At 43.2% G+C, this 17974-nt stretch overlaps 2 protein-coding genes across 3 annotated transcripts; one reads left to right on the plus strand and one right to left on the minus strand.

Annotated features, from left to right (window-relative positions):
* Positions 1–3023: 3023 nt before the first annotated feature.
* Positions 3024–12403, plus strand: stmn2b (stathmin 2b). 2 transcript variants are annotated; one of them, XM_058618795.1, is made up of 5 exons: positions 3024–3189; positions 8771–8866; positions 8972–9147; positions 9684–9875; positions 10476–12403. In XM_058618795.1, the coding sequence occupies exons 1-5, from the start codon at positions 3171–3173 to the stop codon at positions 10533–10535; spliced, it is 543 nt and encodes a 180-aa protein (XP_058474778.1). In that variant the 5' UTR covers positions 3024–3170; the 3' UTR covers positions 10536–12403. The 2 variants fall into 2 exon arrangements, with proteins under 2 accessions (XP_058474778.1, XP_058474779.1); XM_058618796.1 differs by having other exon boundaries at positions 8975–9147.
* A 1756-nt stretch (positions 12404–14159) lies between these two features.
* Positions 14160–17525, minus strand: hey1 (hes-related family bHLH transcription factor with YRPW motif 1). The gene is made up of 5 exons (XM_058619098.1): positions 17292–17525; positions 17054–17129; positions 16816–16899; positions 16610–16691; positions 14160–15962 (listed from the first exon to the last, which is right to left on the minus strand). Exons 1-5 carry the CDS (start codon positions 17375–17377, stop codon positions 15298–15300), a joined length of 993 nt encoding a protein of 330 aa, XP_058475081.1. The 5' UTR covers positions 17378–17525; the 3' UTR covers positions 14160–15297.
* Between the last annotated feature and the right edge of the window lie 449 nt (positions 17526–17974).

A 17974-nucleotide genomic window follows, 5' to 3' on the forward strand; every position in this document is an offset into this window, starting at 1 on the left:
ATGTATTTGACACGTATACAGTTACGATTAGCTAATGAGGGCTCAGTCTAGCGGACGGATCTACACATGGAGCGGTGATACGGTCATGCAGGTATGCGGCTCGTTAATATGAGTCGACCAAGTGTTTGTGGTTCAATACAGAACATCCACGAGCCAGAACCGCTCCAATGTTTAATGACACAATCAATCTAACAATTGTGAAAGGCTAATCTTTGACTAATAATGCAGAATTATTATTAAATGTATATATTTTTACATTTTAATTAAAGTTGGAAAGTTTAAAGTTGTAATAAAAAAAACATACATTTAATTTGTAAATCTATATTTACTGATTAATAATTATAACTAGTGGCGTGCAGGGGGGGTATCCATCCATCCATCCATCTACCCTTTATCCCCCTTGCACATGAGGGTCACAGGAGTCGCTGGCCAACAGCATTTAAATATAGATTTAAAACATTTCTAAAGGACTGCCTTTCTAGTGGAGAAACGTGTTGCAGTGCCCTATAAGACGCCCTTGCATATAAGTCTCCTATGGGTGTCCTTCCAGTCAAAAAGGATGCCATTATTGTGGTTTGTATTTACAGAGTGCTTTTCTAGTCTTGATGACCACTCAAAGCTGCTTTAGGAGTGTCTTGCCCAAGGACACATCGGTAGACTAGTGGAGCCGGGAATCAAACCCACAACCTTCAAGCTCAAAGACGGCTTGCTCTGTGGTTTTAAGTTCAGTTATGGAGTTCCCTACTGAACCATTCATATCCCAACGGGTATCGTTAGAGGAAATGATATACAGTGCTGTAAAGAGAAGGCCCGTCTCAGTGATAGAATTTAATCAAACAATAATGTGTGGAGGTCCGTGCCGGTTCCCGAACCTAATTTTGAACCGGCCGGTGCGTTAGAAAATTGGTTTGGAACCTGAAATGTTGCTGCAACTGCTGTTAAAATCAGCAGGAAGTAGAGGAAGTATAGAGAAAAAGGGCTGGTGTTGTGTTTACTTCTGCCTGAGTAACGCCCTCCCACTTCCTCTTAAACTGATGTGAGCCAAGGTCCTGAGACTCCAGAGTGGAACCAGAACCAGAACCAGAACCATGTCTGTCTGAAAGCACTTATAGAGGCCACATAAAATTCATTCCCCTTTGGCCCCAGGTCGCACTTTCTGACATGCCCCTGCCCTTCTAAATGTCTGTGCACGCCACTGAGTATAACTGACCAATGCATTTTTTTTCTCAATCTTTTCTGCAAATAAACTGAAGTAATTAGTTTGCTTTCCCATCAAACATGATTATGTGATGACGATCAGAGGCACCTTGTGTTGCTGACAGCCTCAATGAGCAGGTAATCCTTTCTGTATCCAGCCTTTAAAATGATGGGTAAATGAGTAAAATTAGGCTGAAAACTATAAAACAGTAAAATGAGCAAGCCTCTATAACCTGAGATTTGCTGCCACCTGCTGGTTGCTGCTCCACCTTATCATCTGCCAGATCCTTGACCACCGGTATTTTCTGCATTTTGAAAGAAATAAGAACTGTTATGATTCGATGTTGTGTGAATCTGTACTTTTACACGGAGTGTTAAGGAGGGCCTTGTTTGTAGATACTCCACATAAAGACTGGAGTAACCGGTTCTTCTGTCTCAGTCGTAATCCTCCACAATGTTATCATTACACACGATTTACAAGGGACAATAAAACCATATGATTATAAAAGGGTGTTTTGTCAAAGTGCCCTTGCTCTGGACTCCTTCTTCCTTTCAGCACCATGGACAGACAGCAGATTTGGAACGTGGCCATCTCCACAGAGAAACAAAGAGGGAAACACCCACTGCTCTCAAGTGGGGCCTGAACTCTCCTAATCATGTGGACAGTGGTTTGGTTCAGGCCTTTGACTTGAGAGGCGCGTCAAGGCGCGTCAAGGCGCGACTGTGGCACCCAGTGCACGTAAACGCTCGTTACTGTAGTAGTGCCAAACGCAGTCAGATAGTGCTGCGAGACTTCCTGTTTACACATTTCAAAATAAGGCCCTTTAATGCATGGTGCGTCATTGTAAGTCACACTTTGGGTGTGCAGTAGGGACAGAAACACATATCGATGACACTAAAATGGCAACAAGGCAATTGTGTGGTATAAGCTAAATAGAAATATATAGATAAGAAATAAGATGATGATCAGACAAATAAAAAGTATCACTGTTTTGGGAAAACAAACAAACATTAAAACATTACCTTGCCCAAATTGCTGTTAAGAAAATAAATGCAGTGTCCCATGACCCACTTACTTACTTGCATCCTATAGACAAACAGGACACTCCTCCTTTTTTACTGGATAGTACTGCTTCTGTTATTGTATGTAAATATTTATAAAACGTTTATAAAAAACTTGTTTTCCAGTAGCTTTCCAGTGTCCGATTTTATTACCGCCCTGCTGACTTTACAAGGATCCAGACTAAACAAACATGTGGTGTCAGACCCCACTCAATACGTCCCTGGCAACAACCTCCCAAGAAGAAAGTGGTCAACCCCTCAATAGATTCAGAAGTGGACAGACATGGCCCCTGCTTGGCCAGCCTTCACAAATGGGGCAGTAGCCCATGCGAGTCCATTGTGTGCTTGTGGAGAGGAGCAAACAATAGAACACATCACTGAAGCTTGTTCTCTCCACAGACTGAAGGGAGGGTCGGTCGCTCTGCATACAGCGGATCAAGAGGTTACTGTTTGGCTTGAGGACAAGAGGTTAAAACCCTGTTTTAACTTTACAATAAAGTAACCTGGTGATTTAAATCTAATACCATATTGTGCCACTGCTAATGCAAATAAGCTAAATTTAAAATTACAGCATTTTGAGTGTGTTTTTAATCTTATCTTTCTACTTAAGCTTCAATGCAATGTGACCCACAGGTCAGGACACACCCATGTGGTTGTCCATTGTTGTTTTTTTTGTTTTTTATTACTATTATTTTGCTTTTATTGTGAAGGTCCCGATGGGGACACTTCCGACCACGTCCTGGATATTTAGCGCTGGCTTCACACAGCCTATACCAGACCACCAGGCGCACCAGCATCTCTCGTCTCTGCTGACTCAGTGCCTTACCAGCAGCTCCTCCACCCTGAGATACAGCATCCAGCAAACGACGCACACTCCTCCGGCCAAACCGCCCCGACACCACCGTACAAAAATGGCAAAGACAGCAATCGGTGAGTTTTGCACTTCACGTACAGGCTGTGTATGTGTAAATAAATAAATATATATGTATAAATGTATATATACCGATATCTGATATAGTGGCGTCGCAGGTCGGAGGATGCTGCGACGCTGTGGCGACACCCATGGCACAAAAGGATGCTGAGGGGATGATGATGAGAGGGAGCGGTCAAACTCCCCTGCAAGTTTTTATTATTTAATAGAATTTTCTGCAGCAAATTCCTGATTTACCTGCCTCCCTAAAAAACACTTTATATATTGTCCTCAGCAGGGCAGGAGATTTTGAGCAGTGTGCACCATTTATGTCTAATCTGTCACATCAGTGACGCATCTTGATTTATTAAATGAAGGACAATGGATCCATGTAGACACAATTAAGGCGAGGTTCTTGTATTTTCCCCCTTACGCAGCAGCAGCAGCAGCAGCAGCAGTATTTTAGTCGCTGCCTGCCGCACCTGCCTCTCTCTGCCTGACTCAGTCTGTGCAGCATAATGCAGCGACCCCACCCAACATCATCCCCGGTGCCTCTGCTCAAGCCCGCCGCTCTCAAATAGGTGTGAAACGTTTCACTGTGGCAAATGTCCTTATCAAAAAAAAGAGAGAAGCTTTTCTGCATATTCATTTTTGAGGCTGAATTAAAAAAGAGAGAGAGAGAGAGAGGGAGAGAGAGAGAGAGAGAGAAAGGGGGGCCAGAGCATCCTTATTCAGATTCTTTGCCAGTCGATGGAAGGATTTATCCTGTGACTGCATGGCGATGAAATGTCGTTTTAGGATTATAAGACTCCAATCCTGTTAGGAGGATTATTGACTGTCAAATGTGGCCTATGTATTTAATGTCTCATTATTAGGCCACAGTAGTAGAGTGATGCAGTATTTGGTAGAAACAAATGGGGAAAAAAATGTGTTATAGCAGGTGGGAGGGCCCTCATTTCTACTTATATGGGCTATGTTTTCCATTGCCTTATGGATATTTGAGGCCCATTATGTCTGGTGTGATCTGCAGGGTTTGATGGAAAAGACCAACCATGGCTAACTAACAGGACGACGTTGTGCTGGTTCTGAAATAAGTGTGCGCACAGGCTTAAAAGTGTCGTGTGTTTAGAGAACAGGGTGTTTGTTTTCTACTTGACTTGGCACTTGATAGATGGAGGTGCATGCAGACAGACAGCGGTAAAGGTCCTGCATGGCAAATGCGCTGAGGGACACTGGCAACTAAACCCTGGCTGTTGTACTCATTCCCCCTCCTCTCCCCTGCCTCCTCCTCTCTGCTCTGTGATCTGAGCTGTGGACGGGCAGAATGGGATGGGCAGATGGGAGCAGACGCTGGGAAAGAGAGCAGTCATCATCATGCCAGATAGCACTCATCAGGCCACTGAGTTCATTTTGGACTCTTTTATTTACTGGAAATTCCTCATAATAAGATGCAAAATACCTTGACTTTTCACTTCCCATTTCCAATTATGCTTTAGAATACTGTTTATATGTGAAGTTGTGGAGATTTTTGGAGATCTTATAAAGCCTCTACACTATACTGAATGGACTGGTAAGTCCTCAAACAAACAAACTAGTGCTCGGAACCATTCCCATGTGCATTAAGGCCTCTATACCACTTTACCTGATCCATATTTTGCAGTCTTGCCTTTCTAGGTGTGGTCATTCAGCCAGTGCTCTGAAATCAATTCCTTTGTACACATGTAGAACAGTGCCTCGGATTATAACACCGTCAATCTTTAAGCAACTATGAGTAATATTTGCCATTTTATCATCTGAATCACTATTGTCATCATGGGCCATGTGCGTGAAGCTGAAGACTCATATTTCATCCTGATTTATCACCGCGTCTCATTGATTAGTGCAGCTCCCAGGACTGGTTTGGATGACTGTTGCTCTTTAAAATAAGCAGAGAGGACGAAGTGACAGTCATTCCAGCAGAGATGGTGCGGAATTAACTCATTATCTGTTCAATTATTATTATTATATCTATAGTTTCCTGATTTTAGCTCTGTTTTAGATCAGTGATCAGAGATGTTTTAATATTTTATTCATTCTGCAGTTTGGGTGCACTGACCTTCATCTGATTGATTAATCAATAGACATCTTTGGATTTTAAAACATCACGCAGAGATTTAGAAAACTTTGATTAGTGTTTTAAGTTAATAGAAAGTCATCTCTAGTTGCAGCGTTTATCTCCATGCAGGGACAAAAACACATCATTCCAATGATTGAACCTGCCCCCGCTCACCTGGGCGCAGTAACATTTTACTTTAACAGCCAATTCTGCTCCAGTGATACCTCCATAATTGTGTAATGATGTTGTTGCTATGTGGGCTTGCAGTAAAGGGCCTGTAAGAGCCCGACACAGCCTTTGCCAAGCCCATGCTGCTGTGAAGCTATAGACCCCAGAAGGACAGTAAATACCGTGATAAACAAGGTCATAGTTTTATGTTTGTTTATAACCTTCCATATTTTTTCACTTTTGTACTTTTTGAGTGTGGCTGAGAGAAATTAGGCAAGCAAAGGACGAACCAGGGGCGTGGTGGTGTGTGCTGTTACAGAATTGGGGCTCCCACTGGATGCAGAGTGTGTGGGAGATTAAATAGGCAGAAGATGGAGAACTCATCAGAAACGAAAAGGCATGAAATGAAGACGTGATGCAGAAGAGTGTGCTGCAGGGGAAGAGGGATGCTCGTGGAGGAGGAGGAGGAGGAGGAGGTTCAGTAGATACAAATGATCTGTGCTGTCACTGATGGATTGGAAGAGGAAGTGCAGTTTGCAGGCTGTGTGTCTGTGACTGGGACGAGAGCAGCAGGTCCCTGAAAGCCAGGTTTCAGATCTGACTGGTTGGAACCAGCCAGCTGGAGTGGAAGCATTAGAGCGGTGTCGTCTAGGAACAATGTTCTGCCTTATCTTATATTCTGATATAAAAAGAGTGTGCCTAAATCTGTGTTTGCTGCTGGGGGAATGCACAGATTGTCATCCAGGAATCATTTATCATTTTTATGAGTGTGATCCACAGGGAGTGAGCTTATTACCATGGCGTTTACAGAGGGAAAAGATATTTGCTCTCCAGAGTAATAAAGTTACAATTTCATATTTTTTTTTCCCACTGCAGAGAAATCAGTATTTTTCTAATACGGATATAAAAGCAATATCTCATGCATCAGAGAGCCAAGCGCAATTTAAAGTCACAGTGAGTGTTTTTCTTCCAAGATAACAAAAAGGAAAGAAGAACGATATAGATAAACGCATAGCGGAAACAATTTAGGTAAAAAAAACGAAAGAAATTGTGTTTTTTCAAACTGGTTTCACAACTGTGATTTATAGATTATTTGCAACATGTATAGATTCCATTTTAATTGGCGTAGAACACAGATTGCAGCCTTTTCAATTTGCCAACTGCATTGTTTCAAATTTCAATTTATTTTGGAAGATTTAACCGTAACATTCTAAAAAGGTACAATTAATCAATTCATTGATCAAATAACACTGCGATTAACCACATTAAAGTATATCTCACAGGTGGGCCAGTTTCCAATAAGGATGCAAAGCAATTAATTATAAAAAATAAAGTTGTGCTGAGCAGAGAAAAGGCTGCGACCAGAGCCTGGCAACCACTAAACAAGAATCTCCTCTGATGTGCTCCATAAGCACTTAACCCAAATTACCTGCTCCACTGATTTGTTTCGGTCTGGAGCTGTCAAGTGGTGGAGCTTGTGTGTGTGTGTGTGTGGGAGAAAATGGCTGCCGGGGTCTTGACGTGCACACAGCAGCTAATGAGTGCGTGTGACAACCCTCCAAAAAAAAAGCTCAGTTTCTCCCCCTCTCGTCAGCAGAAATGGTGTGGTCCACTAATTACAAACGAAAGTGCTATCCACCTGAGGTGGCGGCTTCCATTAGGGTGGAAGCAGCGTCCCTGGGGCTGTTTGATGGCGGCGGCAGGTCCCACTGGGAGCTGCTTGCATTACTACTTCTACTTCTCTCCCCGCGTCATCGTCGTCGCCTGTGATGTCTCATCAGAAAGTTGTTAGCTGCAACTTACACCAAGTATTTCCTCACTTGCCTCCATCTTCTGCCACTCAACTCCTTCCCTTGTTGACACTCCTTTCATGTGGGGCTAAAAGATTTGGGTAAAATATCACGTAACCCCCCAACTTAATACAATATATTCCATACACTGGAAGATGGCACATTGCCGCATGAAATAGCATCAAAAATATGAACTTCTAAACGCTAATGCAAGGATGAGAACCAACAGATGTGCAATTTTGATAATGATTAATTGCTCAGCCCTATCTCCATCTCACCTCCTTTCTCCCAATTTCCACATGCGGTGTTCTTTCATCACTATCGTGCGTGCTCACTCCCACTTCCACTTCCTCCTCAGGGGGAAAGGGTTAACAAGGCCATCAGAGAGTAGTGAGAACTACATCTGAGAGTTGATCACATTAATGTGGCGTCTGCCAGTCTGCAGGGCCGAAAGTGAGACGGAGATAGAAGAAGATAAAGAGAGAGAGAGAGGGAGAAGTGGAGAATAAGAGTAAGAAATAGGATTTGGATTAATTTTACTGTACACTGAACCCCACCATGGAGAAGTTCTTTCACAGTAAATCTCTTCTTTTTTTTTTCTTTGCTACTGTAAGCCTGTAAATCATCCGTCAGTGAGGCACAGTCAGCCCTGCAGGCCTTGTGCTCTCAGTGATGGATTATGCCATAGTGTTGGGGTATGGAAATCTGCAGCACCAGGCTGCAGCACCAGGCAGCAGCAGCAGCAGCACCACCCTGACAGAACTGAGCAGCCATGTGCAGAAGCAGAATATGTTACAACCTGCAGTGTGTTGCAGATTTTTTTTTTGCCGTTTTCCCTGCAGGGAGCTGATATTAAGTAGGTGACAGAAGCGCAGGAATAAAACAAATCAAGGTTAGACAAGGGTGGTTGTTTTCTTCTCTGTCTGCTCTTTGGAGCACCTTGTCCTTTATTTCCTGCTCAGCAGTTTGCAGGTTGCCAAATGCAGTGTGATCGATGCCAACTTTGCTCCAGTGTTATTAGCTGTTTGCACCATAAATGGAAAGTCTCATATTTCTGTGTGATGCTGATAAGCTAAATCCTCAGCTGTTAGCCGGGCTATCGAGCCACGGGCAGTGAAGATGAGAAACAGCCCAAATTACCTGGAGGGCATTAACTAATCTCGTGTTGTTTTATTTGGATGTAGGCAGAGAGTCGCTGTAAGACAGTGGGGAGATGGTCTGGCCACGTAAATAAATAATAGGCTGAAATGAAATGCATAGCTAATGGTGTGCGGTGGATCCTGTGGGGAACGCAGCAGCATCTTTGCTGGTGGGGAAATTAGGACAAGCACAAGGACACATCCATTCCTGCTCTGCTCATGGCGTGGTGAAAACAAAGGCCACACATTCTTTAAAGTGATGAATAACTGTTCCTCTGACAATCACGGACCTCCTGTGGAGCGAGAATTGGGTTAATGATGTCTCATCTGTCTGTGTGTTAGTGGGTTAATGGCGCTTCATGCTGTATAACAAACGAAGACGCAGTCATGTTTCACTTTTCCTCCGCAGCTTACAAAGAGAAGATGAAGGAGATCTCAGTTCTCTCGCTCATCTGCTCTTGTCTGTACCCCGAGACCCGCAAAAACATCATGGGTGACTTTGAAGGTAATAAAATGCACGAGTCACTTATCATCACACTTTTGCGGCATGCTTGAATGAAGCGCTAGCTGCGGGGTTCCTTACTTGTTTCTTCTTTAATTTACACACAAGCAGACATGGACATCAAGCCCATTAACAAGCGGGCCTCAGGCCAGGCCTTTGAGGTCATCCTGAAGCCCACCTCCCCTGTGTCTGATGTCAACCACTGCATCACCAGCCCCCCAAAGAGGGACATCTCCCTGGAGGACATCCAGAAGAAACTGGAGGCAGCTGAGGACCGGAGGAGAGTAAGGATGTCTCCAATCATTATCGGCGCACCCAGCTGCCACATATCCATTTGATTTATAAGCCACGACAACGTAATACCTTATATTCCTGGAATACTTGACTTTCCGTGACTAATTGACAAATCTAATTTAATGTCTGGTTTGTTCTTGTCAATTGAGCGTCACATTGACGACTACTGCGGCTGCAAAATCTGCCCTGCTTTATCTACGCTGGCTTATTCCTGCATGTCATTGATTTGCATGTCAATAGAGTCAGGCCAGCAGCTGACAAATCCGGAAACCCACCAATAAACCAATCAACCAATCAATAACACAGTTTGGCACAAAAAAAAAAATCTTAACACCAGATGTCCAATAATGAAGGTCAAACATACAGTTCATTATAGAAATGAAAGAACATGTCATTAGAAGATGACAAGGAGAGAAAGTCTGTTGTGGCCTTGTTTTGGATTTTAATACATATGATAAAAATAAAGGTTATGTAATAAATCACTCTCTTTCTCCCTGACTCATCTCCTCCTCTCTTCCCTCCTCAGTCCCAGGAGGCACAGGTACTCCGGGCCTTGGCTGAGAAACGGGAGCATGAGCGCGACGTGCTGCTGAAGGCCATGGAGGAGAACAGCAACTTCAGCCGCATGGCCGAGGAGAAGCTCCAGTACAAGATGGAGCAGATCGAGGAGAACCGGATGGCTTACATGACCGCCCTGATGGAGCGCCTGCAGGAGAGGGTGAGGAGTGGGGGGGTTTACACGTAATGTGGTTTTATATACACATATATATATATATATATATATATTTTATTTTTTTTTCCCCAAATTTAAATTATTTTTTATCTAACTAGTTATTTTCTAAATCTGGTGATTATAGCATGTAAAGAGCCAAACATCCAAACATTCTCTACATATCTGACATTTCTCTCTAAATGTATGAATTTTATATGCACACAAGGTGACATGTTTTATAGTTCGTATTCATATCATTTGAATAACTATGGTCACATATTGGCTGCTTTCCTTTCAGTCGTGTAATTTGATTTTTTGTAATCTGAGGGATGGACTAAATCATGTCTAAAATGTTATTTAAAATGTTCACATTGCATCATTATTAAGCAGCATTTTGATCAAATCATCATTCGTCATGAATATTGACCACTCTATATATAGTCATTCATTTAGCAAGCACATTTTATAGTTCTATAGTAGACCTACAAAAGCTATATTACAGTTTTTAACTAGAGTGAAGTCAGGTCAACAAACTAAAATGCTGCAGTGAGAAAGGAAAAAAAAAGTATGTGGAAAAGAACACTTGTGTTTGTGTGTTTCTTCCAGGAGAGGCATGCTCAGGAAGTGCGCAGGAACAAGGAGTTGAGAGAAGAGTTGACCGCATGAGAAACCCCAACAGCTCCCACTTTCCACCTTAAAAATCTCCTCCACCACCCCTGACCCTGAGGAACACCACCCAAACCCCACCCAACCTAACCCCCCCCCCCCCTCCACCAGCTTATCCTACATTTCCCTATACTTCTCAATGCCCCCCATACTCTGTCATACTACCATGAAACTACCACAGCCTGAGAACCCCGCCCCAAGACAGTGGGAGGTTCACAAGGTTCGAGTGGAAAGCTAAAAATGCAAAAATGATTAAAAAGAAAAAAAAGAAAGAAAATTCATGTTTCCCGCCCACTCTTCCCAAAAAAGAATGTTTTTGCTCCGTTTCAAATGAAAAGAAAAGAAAAAAAATTGACAAGTGACAGTGGGTATTGGTTTTTTGTAAATACTTCTTTTTTTGTTATATACAGTATGATACAAGCAGCAAAAGTATTGATTGCCGTGTGCCATTTTTATATATAAGTTTCTTCTCGCTGCATATTCTGTATATGGGTGTAATAATTTGTTCATTTCCCACGTTTCCGTTGGTTCATTTCAGCCTGAGAATCTTTTTTTTGGTTACAGTTTATCTTGTGTGGTAACAGGCTTAGATGTTTGTCGTGAGTTTGACAGCTAGCTGATGTTTGCTGCGGACGCTCGCGTCCTCACAGGGCCCTGCATCCTGGCTCCTTTCCCTCTCGTCCCTGCAAGAGGACGCTGACTCATCCCACCCCCCTCTTAGATCTGGAAGCAAAAACTGGATCCGTGTTTGAGTGATTTTCCATACGGTTCTTGCCAGCGTTCCAATTAGTGAAGGAACGTGTGCAGAGAAGTTGGCAGAAGGGAAAGGGGACAGGATGCATTTCTGTGGGGACTGCAAGCCATCGCTGCACACCCATTCCTGTGAGGTAGATGGTGACCGTGCCACAGGAGAACACTATAGCATTTAATGAGCCCATCCTCATCCTCCTTCTCTCCACCTGCAGCCTCTTCATCTCTCTATGTATATACATACTGTAGAAGCACTCACTCACACGCTCTTTACTGTACATGGGCAGGCGTTTATTCAAATCACAGCACAGAGCTCAGGGGGAGCCGGCTGAACTCTGTCCATCTGGCACCAGGAATTTTAATAGAACATCCCTGACCGATGGCGGGCCTCTTATATCTCTCACAAACAAGCTCACAGTCTCATTGTCAACCATGTCTTACTGTACAATATACAACACAGCCGAGGTTTAAGTGCATCATAGCAACACAAAGAACAAAAGAAACCCTCCTTAGGTCAGACTGTGAATCTCACACTGAAGTAAAAATCAAAGCAGTTACACCTCTCTGCGTCTCATAGAGGCTAGAGTAGAGCTCAACGTCATCAGCGCCTACTGGAGCCATTTGCACTTCACTCCAATACACTGTAAAAGCCGCCGAAAGGTCGGCGCAAGAAACTTATTTAAGCCATAACAGGTATCACCGCACCCACCCAATCATTCATGGACACAGTATTTCCATCTGTAAAAGGTGTATATGAGTGTATTAAAGTATCCGAACAGTTTGTGACCAGGGGGGTGTTGAAGCCTGAGGTTGAACCCTGGCGAATGCGCGGTATAGGCCCATAGGTGTGTGTGTGTGTGTGTGTGTGTGAGCGTGAGTGAGTGAGTGAGTGTGAGCGTGTATTTCAGATCAGGCGGGTAGATGACCGAATGTTTGACCAGGTGAAGCATAAATCGACACAGTCGCGGTGTAAAACAGCTGTTCAGCACAGACAGTGACTGTCATACCTGCCTCTCTCTCTCTCTCTCCTCTCTGTCCATTTGTGTGTTTCCCCCTCTCCACATATATCGTTGTGAGCAAGCAGTGGTTAATAAAGATTTGGGGTTCAGTGAATGAAAGTGCGTCAAAGAGTGACTTCTTTCACATACACACACACACACACGAAAACAATGTTTACATGAAACACATATGTCAGATTTGACGATAATCAGTGGCCATGTGTGATTAGGAATGATCGTTGGACACCAATACATCTTTGTTTAATTAATCATTTTAAGATTTCTCCAAATTTAATCAATGAGAAGTGACTTACTGAGATTCCAGGTGGCTGCCAGGCACATGTCATGGAAAGAAATACTCAAAACTTCAGAAATAGCAGGAAATGGTCCTGCATACTGAAGCTTAACTTCCTTGTAGTAGTGAAAAGCTTTACTATGTCCTCGGATGCTGAGCTATTTTCATGATATTTGATGGATTGCTAGAGCTGACAAACTCTGAGTCAGCTCACCTGCTCCTCACCTGCTCCTGACTTCCCTCACCTATAGGTAATATAAATAACATTAGTAAGATAAGATATGATAGTAGTCCCGCAGTGGGGAAATGTACAGCAAAGACAGTAAAGATAATAATAAACATGCATTTCCACATTATATGAAAGTACAATATAGAAAGATATGAAAAGTTAAAATACAATGTACATTTTAGACCAGGATATATATACAGTATGGGCTTGATATGTACAGTATAAATTCAGTATATATATTTAACATGAGATATTTTAAATGTATATTGCACTTAACGCAATAGCGCTCCTTTAGACATTTAGGATGTTTCAGTCTGTCACTGCAGGAGCTGCCCAGTGCTGTGATGGTGTCCTGCAGGGGGAGATATATGCTGATAAACAAGAAACATTGGACAGATAACCAGACTCGAAACTGTCCATCGTATTGATGCTTAACAATCATAAAATACAATTGCTTTTGTACTTTAATCGTACTTAAAACTAATTTGTTGCCCATACTTTACATACATTGCACTTCCCTTGAGTAAAACACTGAATGTCTTCAAACTGTTGTAAAAGATAAGAATAAACATGTCTTTATTCCTCTGTGTAATCCACTGCACTATTCTCCAGTTTATGGATTAAAAACACAACAGTTTTAAAGCAATTAGCTCCAGTTTATTAGAATAATGCCTCCAAGGTGGTTTGTTAAAAATAGTCATAATCCAATAAGATTATTTGCACACAGTACATTCAGATATGATTCTGCAGTGTGACTTTAATGAAAGTGCCAGCAATGACCACTAGATGGAGACATAAGACAAGCTGTCTTCTCTGGTGTTTTGTTTTTTGGCTGCAGAGACGATGACGTCATGACCTGGCCCTGCCTTACTCAGAAACAGTGTGTGTGTGTGTGTGTGTGTGTGTGTAGGAGCGGAGAACAGAAAGTGCAACCGGTGCAAAGTGAAACGATGGCAAACACTCAAAGCTGTTCTCTGAACACTGAACACACTTCCTCCTTCTCTGTGTGTCTCCGTCTCCTTTATCCACCTGTTCCTTTTATTTCTTTCCCTCCATCTTTGACTCTATGCCCAATTCCTTCCCCTCTTCTTCTTCTTCTTCTTCTTCATCTCCTTCAAACCTTCCCTCCCTTTCTCTTTCCTCCTCCTCCTCCTCCTCCTCTAGTTCCCACGAAGCACATGGGGCCAGCCAGGCTGCTATTGTCCAGGATATCCCCTCCTTGTTAATGGTTTCCTGTGCACATACTGAGAGAAACAAGCAGCATCGCTGTGCACTACACACATACACACACACACACACACACACACACACAAAGTACATTCATACACACATAAACACATGAATAAAGCCACTTGTGATGTATCAGAACTCTTTATTACAGGGAATTGTATCATTACCACTGACAGCAGCTTTAAAAAGTATGAAAACTGCATCTGTCAGTCCTCGCTCGCGTTTTGTACAAACATAAGATACACAATCTCACAGTGAGGTCCATCAGGAGACACCGAAATATCTGGAGGAAATGAGGAGGCAAGGATTTCTAATTGTTCTGGCCTTGTTTTACTGCAGCTGCTCTGATGAATGGAGTAGAAACTCTCCTCCATCTCTGGGGTGGGAACGCACTTTGACGCCGATGCTGCCGTGTTGAGCAAGCACAAGAGACACGGTGATAAAAATCACCCCTAACATCATTTACATGAGAAAACAAAACAGACCAGTAAAAGTTGGTAAAACATATGTGAAACTTCATTTTGCTAAAAGGACAGAATTTACTGTAGAGAGGGACCAGGATGGAAGGAAGTGCGCTTGAACAATGGAGCACCAGTTCAACTTCAGATGTTGTGGGTAAATCATGGCTACGTTTATTTCAACCAAGCTGGTAGATAACTTCTGTTCCCACTATTTAATCAAACAAACACCTGGCTCCGGTTATTCCACCCCATAAAATGCTGTCAAAAGGAGGAGACGCTGAAACCACGTCAAGCCCTCCGCCCTCTCTCTGTGTGTGTGTGTGTGTGTGTAACCAGGGCATCAACACTGTGTGTGTCAGCTCAGAATGTGGGGTGGTGTGCGGGGGACACAAAAGGGGGCAGGGACAGTTTCACCCAGGAACTTGACGGACGGCAACTGCTTGACCATCTGGAAAAGCCATTCCTGATTGGCCAAGAAGAGTGGGTGAAACTTCTAAAAAAAAAAAAAAAAAAAAAAAAAAAAAAAAGGGGGCAGGAACACAGATCAATCAACACAATTAATCACTCCTGTTGCCTTTTTCGCTGCACCTCTCCCTCCTCACTGCCTGTTTTTCTTCCTTCTACACAAAACACAATACACTGGCAAGAAAATAATATTCTATAGCTATGTATATCCTCAATGGGCGAAGTCATAGAAAAAAAATAGTACTTTCTTAGTTGATATAAAGTCTTGTCCTTGAAAGTCCAGCTCAGCTGGGTGGTGGATTAGAGTCTATAATGCAGATTGTGTTCACTTCAGTCAGAAAGCTCCTATCTCCATGCCCCACGGTCTGTAGGGTTTCCCCACACTGGACGTCGGGGTGGGGGGGCTGATGGTGGTGACGGGGGACATGATGGGGAAGGTGCTGAAGGGGAAGGGGAACGCCGAGAGGGAGGAGAGGAGTGGAGGGGAGAGCTTTGACGCCGATGACGGGACCAAAGCCGGATGCAGGACGGTGGTAGGTGTGACAGTCGTGGGGGGAACCCGAATTGGGCCTTGATCCGAGTGGGGGGTGGCACTGCTGCTGCGTCTGCCTGCTACGTGAGTCTCTGCAACCGACGAGGACGAGGACGGCGAGGAGGAGGTGGACGAGGTGGACGTGGACGACAGAGGCGTCTGTGGGCTGCTGCTGGTGCTGCGGGGTAAAGGCGGCAAAGTTGCGCCCTGCTGGTGCTGGAGGAGGAGGGGGTGGGTGAGATGGGCGGGCGGGGATCCGAAGGCAGAGCCCCACGCCAGGTGACTCAGGCCCGAGTGAGCCTCTCTCTGGCTGGCGTAGTTGTTCAGGTGGGATACCAGACGCATCCTCAGAGGGTCTGTGCTCTCCAGGCCTTCAATTATACTCAGGTAACGAGCCGTCTCAGCCAGACACTCCCTGAAACCCAAACCACGGTAGTCCATCGCCAGGGCATGAGCGTCAAAGTAACCTGTGGGAAGAATATAAACACTTGATTAGTTAAAAAAAAAGAAAAAAAGATGATAATAATAATCAGCTAATCTTCAGCTCACATCGACCACATAACTAGTTTTTCCAGAAATGGAGGAGCTCTGTTTGACATGAATCAATGTGCCCACAGCTCTGGTACCATGGGAGAGTACAAAAGGTGCCTAACCCTCATGGATTTATATATAAACAATTACAGTCGTTCCCTGTCTGAAGAACAACTCAAGTTTTTCTTATTCATTCATCCATAAGAAAACATGAAGGACATTTTACTTTCTGACAGTTACTCCCTTATGTCCTCATAAACACGACCAAAAAAAAAGAAAATAATCTTATTTTCTTCAAACTCATACATTAAACACTGTCTGTATTCCAGGGATGAATGTAAAAGTCCCTGAACAGAACTCTGCAGTCGAGATTAAGTAACACATGTTTCTGCTGTATATTATTTATTTCTTGATATACATGAGGGAAAATGTTGCTCCTGAATATCACAAAATATTATACAATGGTTTGTTTTACTCAGATTTCTACATTATTCTACTTTTTAAAAAAGAAGCCATTACATATGAACTATGCAACAGGTGAGGGCTGTCTGTCCACAGTGAATCATCATTTCCAGACACGTACCTTTGCCTCCGGCTGCGTGAAGCATCTTGAGGTGGTCAACAGTCATCTGCAGAATCTCTGCTTTCTCCAGTTTGGCTGAGCCCTTTAATAATAAATAATACATGTATACAATTAAAACAAAAGCTTGAGGTTTCATTTTTTTTGTTTAACTCTTCACTGGTAATATTAAGAGTTGTTTTTTCTTTTTATTGTTTATTATGACTGACCTGTTTCTCAAAGGCGCTGGGCACCAGCCTGCGGAGCTCACTCAGACTGTTGTTGATTCTGTCACGGCGCCGTTTCTCAATTATCTGTGGGGGGAGGAAAGCAAACAATGCGGTTTATTTATCACATTCATTGCATGTTAAATAATCTGGAGACAACAATCACGAGGTTTCCCACTGCAAACATGTATTTTTTCCCTTCAAAATTAAGACATGTAATAAAAGAAAAAGAGTGACTTACTCCTCGACGCCGTTTCCTCGCCTGCACCTGAGTGGATGTGGCAGGAGACATGGAGCCCAGAGGAGAACTCATATTCCTTAAAGAGATTAAAGCACACGGAGGTTCAGTCGGTGACTTCACTCTTTACTTTTCGTTTTGTACAAATCGAACAACAATGTTGTCCACTTCCGCAATCCATTACTTGGAATCACTTAAGAGTAATAATTAAAAAACAGACTTCAAGGCCAAAAGAACTCACCCATTCTCGTCTGCGCTCTCCTTCTCCACCTCAATAGTCTCGTCCAGCTCGCTGTCAGAGGAGCTAAAGTCGTGATTCCTCTTCATTTTGACACGTCCTCAGTGATAGTCCTTCAGTTCGTCTGTGTGCGTGTGTCTCCGTGTCTCTCAGACGTGTGTCTGTCCAAGTTTGCCCCGAGCGCCTGTGTTTGTAGCGCACAGCTTTCCCACGGTGTCATTTCAACGCCGCTCCCGATCAGAGAGGGCGGAGACTAGGAGTATTAACAGCCAATCGCAGAGCGGGCGAGGGTTTGACTGACAGTGCAGTTTGGCCCCCGAGCTCAATGTGGGAATAGAAAAAAAAGTGAAGACGTCTCACTCTGACGGCGTTTGTGGAAACTGTAAAACTCATGTTTCTCATTAACCACTCCGAAATAAACACATTTAAAACTACTCTTGTCAAAATAATAACTGTTTGAGGGTAAAATATTAATATTATATTATATGAAAAATATTTCTAGTGCGATTAAATAACTGTTTTTTTGATTTTTTTGTTTGTTTTGTTTTTGTTTGTGATGGGAGCAGTGTTGTTGAAGGCCCAACTGTCAAATAATGAATGCATGTCTTAATGTATGCTATATTTTAAATACTTTCTCAACTTTGACCTTGCACTGAGTTGTACTAAGCTGCACTTTATTACCCTGC

This window comes from Solea solea, chromosome 20 (assembly GCF_958295425.1).
Source record: "Solea solea chromosome 20, fSolSol10.1, whole genome shotgun sequence".
NCBI lineage: Eukaryota > Metazoa > Chordata > Actinopteri > Pleuronectiformes > Soleidae > Solea > Solea solea.

What these genes read in the sequence shown, in the direction of transcription:
- hey1 (XM_058619098.1), bottom strand. Translation starts at nt 17,377, where the DNA reads ATGAAGAGGAATCACGACTTTAGCTCCTCTGACAGCGAGCTGGACGAG. An exon ending in CGAGGAAACGGCGTCGAGGA is followed by an intron (nt 16,900 to 17,053) that starts GTAAGTCACTCT and finishes CTCCCCCCACAG; the next exon opens with ATAATTGAGAAACGGCGCCG. An exon ending in TCACGCAGCCGGAGGCAAAG is followed by an intron (nt 15,963 to 16,609) that starts GTACGTGTCTGG and finishes TTCTTCCCACAG; the next exon opens with GTTACTTTGACGCTCATGCC.
- stmn2b (XM_058618795.1), top strand. An exon ending in CATCATGGGTGACTTTGAAG is followed by an intron (nt 8,867 to 8,971) that starts GTAATAAAATGC and finishes TTTACACACAAG; the next exon opens with CAGACATGGACATCAAGCCC. An exon ending in CAGCTGAGGACCGGAGGAGA is followed by an intron (nt 9,148 to 9,683) that starts GTAAGGATGTCT and finishes TTCCCTCCTCAG; the next exon opens with TCCCAGGAGGCACAGGTACT.